The sequence below is a fragment of the Nymphalis io genome, chromosome 10 (genome assembly GCF_905147045.1).
Source record: "Nymphalis io chromosome 10, ilAglIoxx1.1, whole genome shotgun sequence".
NCBI classification, from domain to species: Eukaryota; Metazoa; Arthropoda; class Insecta; order Lepidoptera; family Nymphalidae; genus Nymphalis; species Nymphalis io.
In genome coordinates, this window is record NC_065897.1 from 11,660,792 (window position 1) to 11,676,185 (window position 15,394).

At 31.4% G+C, this 15,394-nt stretch overlaps 1 protein-coding gene across 1 annotated transcript in view; it reads left to right on the forward strand.

The window, feature by feature from the left end:
* LOC126771161 (uncharacterized) overlaps positions 1 to 4,181 on the forward strand; it is a 73,791-nt gene extending 69,610 nt beyond the window's left edge. The window contains exons 4-6 of the mRNA XM_050490916.1: positions 1,312 to 1,447; positions 1,608 to 1,867; positions 3,694 to 4,181. Coding sequence (XP_050346873.1) covers positions 1,312 to 1,447; positions 1,608 to 1,867; positions 3,694 to 3,924 — 627 coding nt within the window. The 3' untranslated portion in view covers positions 3,925 to 4,181. The remainder of the gene's footprint in view (positions 1 to 1,311; positions 1,448 to 1,607; positions 1,868 to 3,693) is intronic.
* Positions 4,182 to 15,394: the final 11,213 nt, after the last annotated feature.

Consider the following 15,394-nt stretch of genomic DNA (forward strand, 5'->3'; position numbering starts at 1 on the left):
ATGACCCATAAAATGATAAGGTTTATCATTCTATCTCTTATGTACAATTCAAAATAAATAGATTTTAACAAAAATCAAGAAAAATTGATTTTAAAAAATTGCCTTATGTCATATCACTTTTACTAAAACATAAAAATAATAGTTAAATATTTACTTCTATGACTAATTATTTTCGACTTAATTAGTTGCTTTGGGAGTCGTTATTTATACCTAAATAGATCCCTTGTTTTGCTTTGGCTAGCAACGACTTGGATATAAATATATATTCTTGCCTTCGAACACATACTTTATAAATAGATAATAAATTACAGTAGTCTTACAACGTTTTCTTACTATGCGCATCGATAATGTCTATAAAAGACACCTTCTGACCGATAGTCGACTACAAGTGAGTTTGCAAACACAGTCTCAGAGGCCAACAGGTCGGTAATCCGACACGACACCACCTCAAGCAAACCTTACACTCATTAATAGTCAAAGAAAACACTACCATCCGCCGTGAAATAAAACACTGAGACCCGAGTAAAAGAAAAGAACTAGTAAAAGAAACGTAGCAAGTTTTTCTTAGTAATCATGATCATATACAATTTATAAGTTCTCTGAACGATTAACAAAACACTTCCATACATGTTTTTTAATTTAAGCATCAGAGGCAGTTTGGACATTTTCTGGACTTCTTTTGTGAAACCGTACGTATTATAAAACAAAAGATTTGCTTAAAGATGCTTGATTATCCAGGCGTAATAAGCTTGGACCTTGTTCTCATGTTATGTATATCATTTTTTCATAATATTTTTCTAGTCACACTATATACTACTATGTATAGAATATATGTCATTTATTTCTAAATTTCTTTATTCATAAATAGCGCAAATAGGGGGCCTGTTTTTTAAGGCGTGCATGTAAGTCTTTTGCAAAACAAAATATGGCATGAATAGTGACTTAAGCCCAAAGTAGATGTTTATATGTTTAAAGACATTACACGGTAAAAGTAAATGAAGCATACCAAGAGAGTCGTATCGATGTCGATAAATAGTATCATTGTTTGAAAGGAAGCTAACATTCAGTTATCATTCATCATTCGCTTATCCCATTTGTTTTGGGTTCGCGCTTTACATAACACCGCAGTAAAAAGGATTTGGCCGACTTTAACGGTCAACCGCCTGCTTGAATTACCAAAAAATCCCTTATATTTCTTATAATCTTATTCCCTCTAACGACATCCAAGCTCTCACATAGTTTGTCTTAATTGTAATGTACAGGAAACCACAAAGCTGGAAGCATATATTTAGTATAATTTATTTATTTTAGCAATCATCTCCCAACGCATCTAACGTAACGCTTTACCCAGCGGTACTCGAGACAGGCGGACGCTATCGGTGCGAGGTATCTGGCGAGAGACCACTCTTTCCGACCGTCTCAGATCATGCTGATATGATCGTAGTAGGTATGAACACCTATTTTTTTTATATTTGTTGTACACACACAGCCCTCAATAATGGCGTCCTGCCCATTGGCCACCATCTTACATAAAAATAAACTACAAATAAAGGATTCGTAGCTTATTTTTATATTATTTCTTGACTTATTTTAATGCACTTTTTCAGCTCTACCCTCTACAGGACCAGTTATAACTGGTTCTCGACTGCGTTATCAGATTGGGGATCGAGTTCAAGTGAACTGTACGTCTGGTCGGTCCCGCCCCGCCACGAGGCTCTCGTGGTACATCAACGGTGAACCAGCACCACTCTCCACTGTTCTTGAACCAAAACTTTACAAGCACGAAGATGGGTTGGAGACTACAAGTCTTGTCCTCGATTTTAAAGCTAAGCCGAAGCACTTTCGGAAGGGAGACTTGAAGTTGAAGGTATGTTTGATGGTCGTGTAACAGTGTGTTATGGATTGAACAATTAAGAAATTAACGTTTTCAAATGAGTAATTAAAATATAAACACGTTTTGAACTATATTTAATTTACCTATAAGTAGTTTTTATCCGCATTAAGGGCTCAAATAAAAATTAAATCATTTACGTGGTCACGTATCAAGTTTGCATATATAAAGTTGTGACCAACTAATAAGGGACAATAGTTCTATGTGAATAAATATTTACTTTAAGTCTATATTTCAAGTATAAATGTAGATCTTTGAACAGCATAAATAAGGATATAAATAAGGATAAACTCTTTACTACTTACGTGCTGCGTTTTTTTAATAATTAAGGACATTATCACATTTGCGTTATAAATTCAAAATAAAAAAAAAATACATTTTTCTTCTCGTGCTACTTAATTTTGGCGCCATTCTTGGATTTGTTATCTTGAAACGATAAGAATTAAATTATTTCTTGACTCAAAATAGGTAAAAGCAAAAGTTGCGATGCTACTATGCGAAAAATTATTATTAATTTCTATGAAAGTAAATGGCCGACAGCAATATCGACAAATATTAGAAGAAACTATGCTGCCTTATGCTGAAGAGAACATCAACATGATAACGACCCTAAATACACAACTTAGTCTGTCTGAGCATTTCTTATAAAGGAGTCTGTGACGGTACTTGACTGGCCCGCAAGAAGCCCAGATTTAAACCCCATAGAGCACATATGGTTTGAAGTAAAGAAGAATGTTGCAACTCAACGTTCCGCAACAATACACTAGCTCTACGACGAGTTTCAAGAGTTGGAATAACATATCTGCAAATGCTTGCAGGAATTTAATGGCATCCATGCCCCGTCGATGCCAAATGGTTATAATCAACAATGGTAACCACGAATTACTAATATGTTTTAGAGTGTATTTAATTAAATTATTATTTACAATAAAGATCAATTGGTAATTTAATAAATTATTTTTAATGTGATTCCTGTTAATATGTGTCCTTCATTAGCTGTCCATGATTTCAAAAAGTATTTAATTTAAAGTTATTGTTAACCGTTGAAAAAAATATATCTTGTTGACAATGCCTTGATTTCATTTCCAGCTTTATTCAGGGTTAATTGTGCTTTCAACTAAGTACCAAAATAAGCATCAAAGCTCTACAGAAACACTCGTAATATAGACTTAAAGTAAATATTCAGTCACATAGAACTATTGTCCCTAATTAGTTGGCCACGACTGTTTATATATATATTTATATATGTCACATTTGTAATACAATGTTAGAGAATTACTATAGATAAATATAAGTGAAAACTTGATTTCATATTGACTAACTTATTTGAAAATTTGTCTATATTCAGTTCCATTTCATTAATTATTATTAATACTCTTGATAGTTTTGATATGTCACGTAACGAACCATAATATGTAGAAAAATAGACAAAAATCTTAATATGTTGTATAATTAACTCATTTAATTTTACTTTTACATATACTTCGTGTACCAATATTCACGCTATTTTATAGATTTATCAAAAATAGTATATTTGCCTTAAATTATTAAATAATGTTTATAATAATCTTATTAAAATATATAACAAATCAAAATGCTTTATTCAACATAGAAAGTCCACTAACTTATTAATTGACAAATTAGAAACTACTATTGGTTCGGAAAGGAAATACCCTGACCTGAGAAGAACCGGTAAAAGCAACTGTCTGACAATCAAACAAAAATTTAAATGGATCTCCGAAGTTATTATATTTATTGGTTACGTAACAAAACAGTAATAGATATTAATTTTTACCCTGCAGTGCCTCGCAACCATCGCCACAGTGTACTGGCGTAGTAACGAAGAAAGCGTGCAAGGAGAACGGTCGAAGGGGTATTCCCGCTCCAAGGAGTCCCTCGAGGGCGCCTCGCGCGCCGACCGCGTGCATGCCGCGGGCAAGTCTGGATACCGCGGCCATAACGTACCTCCACTACCAGTGACACTCCTATTAACTCTTATTCTACATTTTCCAATGAGATTCCACAAAATGTAAGGATTTTGAAAGATGAATTTAGCATTCCATTAATATTCGGCACGTTTCAATGAATAAGAGTTTATAAGCGTACCGGAAATAAAAGTATAAAATAATTGAAAATTCCAGTCATATCATAAGCAACATACTGATTTAAATAATAGATAACTAAAATAAATTACTAGTATAACATTATAATACTAGTAATTATAATGTGATACTAGTACACATAACTTCAGCTAAGAGTAACATGAGAAAAATCGTAGATATCGCTTTAATTGTAAATACGACCCTAAACATTTAAAAAACTATATTAACGTGTTTTTAATATAAAATAATTTTAAAATACATATATTTCTATTAAATTATATTGTCGGCTGAATCTATTTTTTACACAGAAATTTTCACAGTATTCATTTCAAATCGTTTGAATAGCATTGTAACTCCTTTTGTTATGACTTCATAATATTCCAAAGATATGAATATGACCAAAGTATTGATTATTTATCAAAGATATAGTATTTAAAAATGTAAAGACAAATACAACTTTAACAAAAAACCACAACGACAGTTATATATTTTTTTTAAATAATGCATTTTACTTAAAACAAAAGTTTTGCCATAGCTTACCCAAAAAGATATATATGGATTCCACTTTATGTAATCAACATTTTTTTTAAATCTTATATGTAAATCTTTTTTCTACATATAAAATGAAACTATTTTCAATTGTACATTTTTTTTCCTCTTTTCTGGCGTGTATTGTACATATTTTAACAAAAAGATTAGTACAATTTTTCATGTTACTCAAATTTTTATGGTAAAGAAATAAATTATAAATCCAAAAAATACAATATATCGTCATTACAAATTTGTGTTATCTGTTGTTATTTATCATACCATATTATTTAAATAGGTAATGTTTTGTTACTAATTGACATAATATAAAGACCATCATTACGTAGCACGTGGCGAAACAAAATTTAAATTAAGAAGACAATGCTAATTTTAGTAAATTTAATCCAATCAGAGAAGTGTACAGGGAAGACTTGTATAGCAAATATTTTTATTTAAAAATGGAACTTGTTCAGTAATTAAAATATTATATTGTAACTATTTATCGTATAGTGTATAGACACGCAGTCAATTTGCGGTATAACCGTTGTAATAATAGGAAAAAACGTTTACAGTTATGTAATTAATAAAATTTTACATTAGTACGAAATAAAATAAATAAAATTATCGAATATTGGTATATCATGGCTTAAATACCAATATTTCGCGAACTAATTCCCGCATGATAAATTTATATTGTCTATATTTTTTTATTAATTTATTTAATAATTTGTTTTAAATTGTATATTTGTGTACTTTTTATGCATTATAAGAAAATAAAGTCATTAATATTTACAATTTTATAAGAGTTACGTTAATAAGACTACTTGTTTTTATTTTATCTAACAAAGACAATTCTAACTTTAAAACATTCTTTAAAAACTTATATACGACGACAATTAAACAGACTTAAAAAATTTTTTTTTGTCTATCTAAATAATAATAAATACTCCTTTTGAAATATTGTTTAACAGATTGATTGAATAAATCGACGAATGAAAACATTTACACGAAGGTAAATATAGGTACAACAGATACGCAAAGTTTATTAGTGAAGGTTTGAATATTCCACTGTATCTGATAATATCATCTCTTGCGAAAGTAATACATTTATAATACATCACTATAATTAGCTCTTTATGTATTAATTATTGATTCAAAAAATTACTTATAAAATTATTCATTTTATTTGTATAATTAATTACATATTATTTATTATTAACTGAAATTTACTTTCAATACCATGTTTACTTTAAAATTTGTTAATTAAATGTTTTTAATTAAAAATCGTACATATGAAAATGGTAAATTAATGAATATTGTTGCTTATTGTTATAAGAATATAATTTTATAGTATGTAATATGTGTAAATAATGAGTATAAAAGCTCAAATTAATAAATATAAGAGAAGTAGCATGTTGTTTCATTCGTATTATTAAACCTCGTCTTTATACTAACGAAAAGATTAATAATATTTGCTGCCTCGTTGGTCTAGTGGCTAGATGTAAGGCCGCTGACCCGGAGGTCCTGGGTTCAATTCCCAGTAAAATGTTATTGGGTTTTTCTGTCAGAAAAATCTTAGTAGCAGCCCGGGGTCTGGAAGTTGGAAGTATATACACTCCCGTGCCTCGGAAAGCACATAAAGCCGTTGGTCCTGTGCCTGAACTTTTTCCAGTCGTGTCGGATTGACGTCTCTTCGGATTATGAGAGTTAGGGAATAGAGAGTGCACCTGTGTTTGCGCACACACTTGTGCACTATAATATCTCGTAGTTGGCTAATCTCTCTTGAGATTGGCCGCCGTGGCCGAAATCGGTCTAGAGGACATTATTATTATTATTATTGTCTGCCTCGTTAATCTAGCGGCTAGCTTAAAGAGCCGCTGATTCCGAGGATCTCGATCCAAACGCCGGTCGAGCAAATAAAGAGTTATACGGTTTTTCTGTGGAAAAATTCTAAATAGGTAGGTAATCCCGAATCTTTTTTTTTTATAGAATAGGAAGGTGGACGAGCATATGGGCCACCTGATGGTAAGTGGTCACCAAACGCCCTTAGACATTGGCATTGTAAGAAATGTCAACCATCGCTTACAGCCAATGCGCCACCAACCTCGGGAACTAAGATTTTGTGTCCCTTGTGCCTGTAATTACACTGGCTCACTGACCCTTCAAACCGGAACACAACAATATCAAGTATTGCTGTTTTGCGGTAGAATATCTGATTAGTGGGTGGTACCTACCCAGACGGGCTTGCACAAAGCCCTACCACCAGTAAATAGTTATATAATAGGTGTGTATAGTTACGTTGCTTCGAAAATTGCATAAGCCCACTGGTCCTAAGCCTAAACTCTTTTCGGCCTATAGAATATAGAATGTACTGGTGCCATAATATCCCATGATTGGCGGTCATTTGACGGTTAAGGAATAGTTACACTATAATTGGTGGCTTATATGTGGTGTTGACCGTTTTATATTCATGATTAATTACATTTTATCATCAATCATGCAACATTCCTACACGCATGTAAAGAGAGTTTGTAATTAAAGTTAGTTTATACAAATTTCTAGTTATTCTGTTGTATAACCGTTGTTTCGAGTTTCAAGAGGCTTTTCGCTACAAAGCTCAGATATTTTCAACGTCTACAAGCTCTGCGGTGGTTGTTACTAAAACGCAGTATCGTTACATTGCACCGCTGAATACGTGTTCCTAATCTTATATTTTATAGTGGCTTAGCAATTCTAATGTCAATGTATTGTAGGTATGACTGTGAAATACATAGAATAGTATGTTACATGTAGTTTTTAAGCGAATATATGATCAAAATGTCTTTGTGTCTATGGAATAACAATATTTTTAACACATATCTATAACAGTAATAAAATCTATGCTTATATGCAAAATGTAATGCAAAAGTAACACTGTCTGTCTGATATTCATTCAGGACTTAATTAATGAACCGATTTAGATGAAATTTGAAATTAAGCAAACTCGAATTCCATGGAAAGCTTTTTTATACATAACACCTATCCTCCATTAACATGCAGATATTGCCGCGGACGAAAACTAATAATTTATAAAAACAAAAAATTATTGATCTTCGTCGACCTATTTAAACTATGTACTCATGTTTAAAAGAGTTGCAATTTTGTGGAAATATTTGTATCGTAATAATAAAGACATTTAGATATTTCTTTCCGAAATATTTATTTTATTATTTATTTATTTATTTTTGAACAAATTATACATATCTTAAACAATATATACGATAGTAACAGTAAACAGTTGCACTGTTTGTTACATAGCGACAAGACGTATTAACTATTGGTGCTTTAATATTATTGTAAAAATCAGTGATTTTGCTAACAGTTTTCTCGAAAATTAAGATCTTAATACGTAGTATAAGTAAACTTATAACAATTTCAGTGCCAAAATATAATAGTTTTCAACAATAACTTTGCAAATATAAAAGTGATTTACATATGTTTAACGTTGGACAAGTGCATCGTGATCTACTTCGTGCGTCAAGACGTTAATGAGCTTCATATTGAAAAAACATACCGCAACCGATAGGTCATTGACCACACATAAACAACGTACAAAACTGATAACTATTTTTGCCCGGTCAACTTAAACAGTTGTTGGAACAGAGGTTTCGAACGCACCGCATACGCAGTCGATACAGGTTCAAATCTCACTTGTGCGCATCGTTACATTTTTTTTTTTTTTGGTTGCGAAGTAATAATATGGAGTTCGCCTGCTGTAGCAAATCAATAAAAGATACTGAAGATCCTATTGTATGTACATCTTGCGATAGGGAATTCCATGTAGCTTGTATGCTACAGCTAAAAGATCAAGAACTAAAACCGGACGATGATCTTAGAATCTCCTGGCGGTGTTCATCGTGTACCTCAAATAATTCTCGGGACAACAAATCTGATACCCCAATTCGCAATGTCACAAAGCGGTCCAAGCAAAAAACTGATAAGAGTACGTCTTCTGAAAAAAATACACATAAGGTAAATCTCACTGCGCTACAAATATCAAGAGATGAAATTCGAAATATTATTAAATCTGAGTTTAAAGAGGCTTTTTCTGGATTTCAAAATGTCCTTGAGGATGTTAAAAAGGAAATTTTGTCACTCCAAAACTCTGTGAAATTTTTAAGTGATACTCATGATGCGATTCTTAAGAGACTAGAAACAGTCGAGAATGGGATAAAAAAGTGTGATGCATTATATTCCGATGTAAAAAACTGCCAATTATCTATGATAAACCTCCAAAATGAAATTAATAATAAGGAACAATGGTCCAGGCGTTCTAATGTTGAGATTATTGGCCTTCCCGAATCCAAAAACGAAAATTTAATGACAACAATGAATAAGTTATCGGAACTGGTGGATCACTCAGCTTACAGTCATTCGGACATCGATTTTATAACCCGCGTGGCCCCTAAAAACAATGATTCTAAAAAACCAAGACCCGTAATTATTCGATTTTTGTCTAGATGGAAGAAGGATGATTTCCTTGCTAGATTACGAGCAAAGAAGAATATCAGGGCTTGCGACCTTGGCTACGTGGGAAATACTAATCGTGTTTACTTTAACGATCATCTAACAAGTGCTAATAAGGCGCTTCTTCGTAAAACAAAAGAAATAGCTCGCGATAAAAAATATACGTATATTTGGGTAAAAAACTGTTCTATTATGGCTAGAAAAACTGACACTAGCCCTGTTATTCATATACTTAACGAATGTGATTTAAAAAAATTGTAATACGCGCAATTAATTTATCCAACATATTATATATAAGTACGTTTGGTGTCTTCTTTATAAATTTACTAAAATTATGTTGGCTTTTCTATTTGATTGTAATTTTATTGGGCTTTGAGAGAGAGATGAAACTGCTAAATCTGTTTAAGGTTTATTCTATTTGTATAATTTTAGAAAGGAGAATTATTATAATTATTTTAGATGAAATGGTCAGTTTAAATGTATTTAGTATAATTCTTAAGTCTTATATGATTTATAAATTACTTATTTCGCAATGGTATCCAAAATAGCGATTTTGTACCAAAACGTGCGAGGTCTTAGAACAAAAACTTCTGAGTTCTTTTCGAATATATTAAATTGTGAACATGACATAATTTGCCTAACTGAAACGTGGTTATTACCTGGAATTTTTGATTCAGAAATTTTTGATAGTCGCTACTCGGTCTATAGATGTGATCGTAACTACAATGAACGTAACGATAAAATGGGAGGCGGTGTCCTAATTGCGGTGCGTAACGGACTCGTTGTTAAAGACCCTGTCTTTTTGCCGTCAAACGATATTGTTTCCTGTGACGTTTTTTCATTATGCGTAGCTTTAAGGACAAAAGGTAAGCCCGTTAATTGTAGATTTTTTTGTTGTTATTTTCCTCAGTCGGGTTCACAATTTCAAGATCAGTTGAACTTTTATGAACGTATCTCTGAATTAGTGATATTGAATCCGAAAGATATATTTTTAATAGTTGGTGATTTTAATGTTCCCAGTGCTATTTGGTCTCCTTCGTTCACATCCGCTGAGCTCTGTGAGAATATTGGAAACTCAATGGTCAATGCAATGACTTCCTTCATGTCCTTAAATAACTTTTCCCAATATAACTTAGTCTCAAACATCAATAATCGCCAATTAGACCTTGTCTTCAGTAACTCAAATTGTAGGGTCATGCGCTGTGAAACACCTTTAGTAAAGGAAGATTTACACCATCCCACGTTGGATATTATGTTAATAGATATTAACATTAGTAGCTTTCTTAGCCCTCCTCGTATTGTTAAACTTTTTCATAAAGCTGACTATGTTTTGACTGCAATGGACAAAGGATATCAGGTGGACGTTGTGTACACCGATTACTCCAAAGCGTTTGACAAAATCTCTCATTCTATCTTAATAGCAAAAATGGAGTTCATCGGTGTACATGGTGACCTCCTTAGATGGATCAAGTCATATTTATTGAATAGAAGTCAAGCCGTGACTGTGAAAGGATATTGCTCATCTTTTCTACCCGTTCCATCTGGAGTCCCTCAAGGCTCACATCTTGGACCACTGTTTTTTAATATATATATAAATGATGTTGTTTCGGTATTTGCATCTTCTAAATTTCTATTATATGCTGATGATACAAAAACTTATAAAATTATTAAGAGTGTTGATGATTGTATTAGTCTGCAAAAAGATTTGAACTTACTTAGCGATTATTGTACTACCAATTCGCTGTTTTTGAATATAAAGAAATGTAATTGTATAACATATACCAGAAAAAGAAAAGTGATCATTTACAACTACCGATTTAAGGAAGATGATATAAAACGTGTATCAGTGGTCAAAGATCTTGGAATAACACTCGATTCTAAACTTCTTTTCGATGAACACATAAATTCCATAACTTCTAAAGCGTTTCGTATGCTAGGATTTGTGCTGAGGATTTCCAGAGAGTTTAAGCGTGTTTCAACTTTTGCTCTTTTATATAAATCATTTGTGAGACCTATTCTAGAATACGCTTGCACTGTCTGGAATCCACAGTATAGTAAATATATAGAATTCATCGAAAATATTCAGGAAAAGTTTTTAAAATATTTAAAATTTGCGTCTATAAATAATTTGAATCAAATAGAAAAGATACCGACAACTGAACAGAGACGACTTGAACGTGATATGGTGTTTTTATATAAATTGATCCACAACATATTTGATTCCCCTTATCTCCTTTCTAAAATAAATATCAAGTGTCCTCGCCCTGGTAGTCGCAATAAATCTATTTTTGATTTTCCATTGACAAAGACTAAATATGCAGCAAATGCATTTATTAATAGATCATCTAAACAATACAATAAAACATTTATTGAATGTGATATATTTCATCTCTCCCTTAAAAAATTCAAACTGCAAGTAAAAGAAATATTATACTCTCAAGAGGCTTAATTTACTCATGCATTTTTAATTAATTAATTATAAATTGATTATTTATTATTAAATTATGTTTTCTTGATTTAAAAATTAAATTTATATTAAATATAAAAAATGTCTTGTTTTGTAATTACTTATGATTAATTTATAAATGGAAACTGTTTTGGTTTATGAATTGTTTTATATTTTTTATTTTATTGTAATTATTTCACTGTTTGTTTCCTGTACACTAAATAAATAAATAAATAAATAAAGTAACTACATTAGTATAATGCTACTAAAGATAGATACTTAAGATTTATCCTGTGCTCGTAGCACGAGGCAAAGTGTAAACAAAATATACTCAAATTCTAATCTGCTATTTCGGCCACAAATATTAATACACGCGCTTTGTAGCAACTCCATCATGTTGGCCCATGACATGTTCTCGACATTTATTTTTCTATATAACACTAAGATTAAATTAACATGAAGTGTCCATTAAAGTAAAATGGTAAACAGAACATGAAGCACATTTAATAACCACACAAATGTTTCCAACATTAATTCAACTGTTTGAGTTCAAGATATGAGGCAAGAATATATTGGTATTTATGTGAGATGCTGCAGGCAACTTATGAATGCCGTCTCCTCTCTTGAAGTACTACTTCAACACATAATACGAGAACATGTAGAATACGAAATGAATTACTACTGAATAGGTTTACGTATTTAATTTTAACTCAAAAGGTATAACTAAGTTTTATTTATACGTTCTTTACTAAAAAAGAGTTTTTATTTACGATAAATCTCAATGTACTCTTACTTTTACTTATATAAATTCTAGCTGCCCGTCCCGATTTCGCACGAAAAAATTTGGGGTTGACCTCGTAGCTTATAAATAATGAGATACAAACAATCATAATGATTCGGATTATTACAATTCGTACTCCGTCAAGCGATGTTTTCGTTCGTTCATCTTACTGCACCAACTTTTTAATCAGCGTTTATTCATTATTGATTTATTATAATCTTATAATATTTATCAAACTACTGGAGTCGAATCGCAATAGACATGTTTTCAATATTTAATTATCTTTACAAAAAACTCTTTAAATTCTACTTTTTTTATTATTTTTATAAGGATTAATACTGTATGAAAAATAAATTTACTAGCTACTACTACTACTAACGAAACTAAAGTTACCGTTTGTTATCCCATTTATGAAGTATTCAAAAGAAAATAACTTTAAAGATTAATAGGTGAGCTCTACTTTATTGTAATTGTTAGTTTTAGTAATTTTTTATGTTTTTTTGTTATGGTTATGTTAGTTGAAATAAGATCCCATTTTCCCTTTCGATGTGTAATTATTAACCTTTGCCTGTTAAAATAACCAATTCAAAGTAATCCTACAGTAAATAAAGAAAAATAAACGTAACAACAGAACGTCACTGCGCGAATTCCTACGAAGCGATTTAATAAATCTCTATTTGCGCGCCGAGCAGAAAGGCTTAAGCCGAGATATTTTTCTTCATTCTTGACGGGTGTGTGCTAACAAACCCAAAACACGAGCTTTTCGTCTCTCAATCTTACGAAATTCACAATATAATATTATTACATCCCTCAGCTGCTTTTAAAATTAATGATATTGTTAGTAAAATCCTTTATTGTACACTAAATTAATCTTACATGATACAAAATTCTGTAGAATAATCATTATGTTCTACAACTGTGGGTCGCCAATTAACCGACTCTTTCACCTCTACACCAAATCTGAGAGAGATTTAAACACATATTTTGGTCGTTTGCACACCGATAAACTTATAGCTCGAACATATATAGGTGAACGTGAAAAACATATAAGATATAGCATTTTATAACAACCGTGACACGTAATTAAAAAAATATTAATAATCGATGTCCATTAAACAAAATTAGAACAATTTTTATTTCCGTTGCAACAAAATTCAGACAAACTTTATTTATTACGAATGCCATTTTTTTTTTTCGTTGGAAAAACTCATTTACTCTTTTCCCCCACTTGTATTAAGGATCCCCAGCGGTAAAACATTTACTTGTGTAAGTTACTAATAAGTTTTAAACTTAATCTACTTATGTAGTCTCACTTATATTATTATATGATTAAGCAAAAAAAAGTCCTGACAACGGTGGAGGCAAGTTTTTTGGCGGTACGTCCGTAGACACGGCACGTCAAGCACTATAATTGAAACCTCATATGCCAGCGTTAGCCCGTGACGTCTCACCATGACGGATAGGGGTATAAGATAATGTCCTCCAAGCCGATTTCGGCCACGGCGGTCAATCTCAAGAGAAATTATCCAACTGAGCAGGACATATTATAGTACACAAGTGTGTGCACAAATATAGGTGCAGAGTACACCTGTTCCCTAGCTCTCATAATCCGATGAGACGGCAATCTGACACGATCGGAAAGAGTTCAGGCGCAGGACCAACGACTTTACGTGTTTTCCGAGGTACGGGAACTTCCAGACCCCGGGCTGCTACTGAGAATAACTTTTTATTGGCCCGACCTGGAGGTCTATCTAGCTAGCCAATCGGGCAATAATTAGGAAATATTTTATATATGACACTATACGTAAATAATTTTCGTTTTTTGTATTATAGGTACGTTCATATGAAATACATAATATTTGTAAAAACATGCTAATATGCTATTGAATTCAATTATTTTTTTAACCTTTGTTTATAATATAAAGTGCAAGTAATAATTTACTTTAGTAAGAATATACTCACAGAGTGGTAGTTGCAATAAAAAGAAAAGTATCAAATAACATTTTTCGTTTAATAATTTTCAACTAAAATGACAAAATGTTAGCTATATTTTTAAAAACATTGTGCAGTTTGTCTAAGTCCTACCTAAATCTTATCTTCTTAGGGCTACAAGCATGAAATTGTTCTGTTATAATCTATCTATAAATATATCAGCTATGTGACGCTATAACAGCGAATTGAGTTGCTCACTTTTGAGCTTAAGCTTTGGTTTCAGATACAATTAAATTGCAATCTAAATATTACTTTTGTTTTAAAAAAAATTATAAAATGATATAATTTGTAATTGACATTATTAAAAATATATGTCACAATTCATTATATATGTATTGGTTATGAAAAACTAAAATCGTACACTTCAGTTTAACTTTTTATTTGATCCTTTGTAAAAAAACACAGGAAAAACTCGTAAAAGTTCTATCGCTGATGGAATACTTCCTACCAAACAGGTTTACAGTATATTCCACCATGCTACTCCAGTATGGGTTGGTGGATATGATACAGACGATGTGACACAATTTCACATACCTATACATTTTTCACATAAATATTTAGATAGCTTCCGTCAAACTCAACAATAGTCAAGAACATTACACATTTTTTTTTATGTATTTACAGTGCAAGTGTAGAATTCATTCAGTCATATGCAGATTTCCACGCGAAATTTCAAATTTAACACTGAACACTAGATAAAAAAAATATCTGATTATTAAAAGAATTATGCTTGCTCTACCTCCGCACGTTATTGATACCGATATAATTTCTACAAAATTACAAATAACAGGAACAGGGTAAATGAAACAGTCCGTTATGTTCGTTGTTTTAATGAATGCTAACGGATCTAATTATCGATTACATCACACGTACCAACGGATCACACAACATTACTGTTATTGATCTTCACAATCTTGTTGTCTTGCAAAACATCACAAAAAAGAAAACCAAATGTTTTTTATTTATAATATTTAATACAAAATGTTAAAATATATAATATCGTATCGGTGTTACAAAAATGTAACAACTACTAAAGTATATATAACATATAAATTGATATAAAATAATGTTTTTCTTAAAACGATATGTAATTAATCAAATCGAACATTTTAAATTATTGACTGTTACATTAACTGGAAGTACTTAAA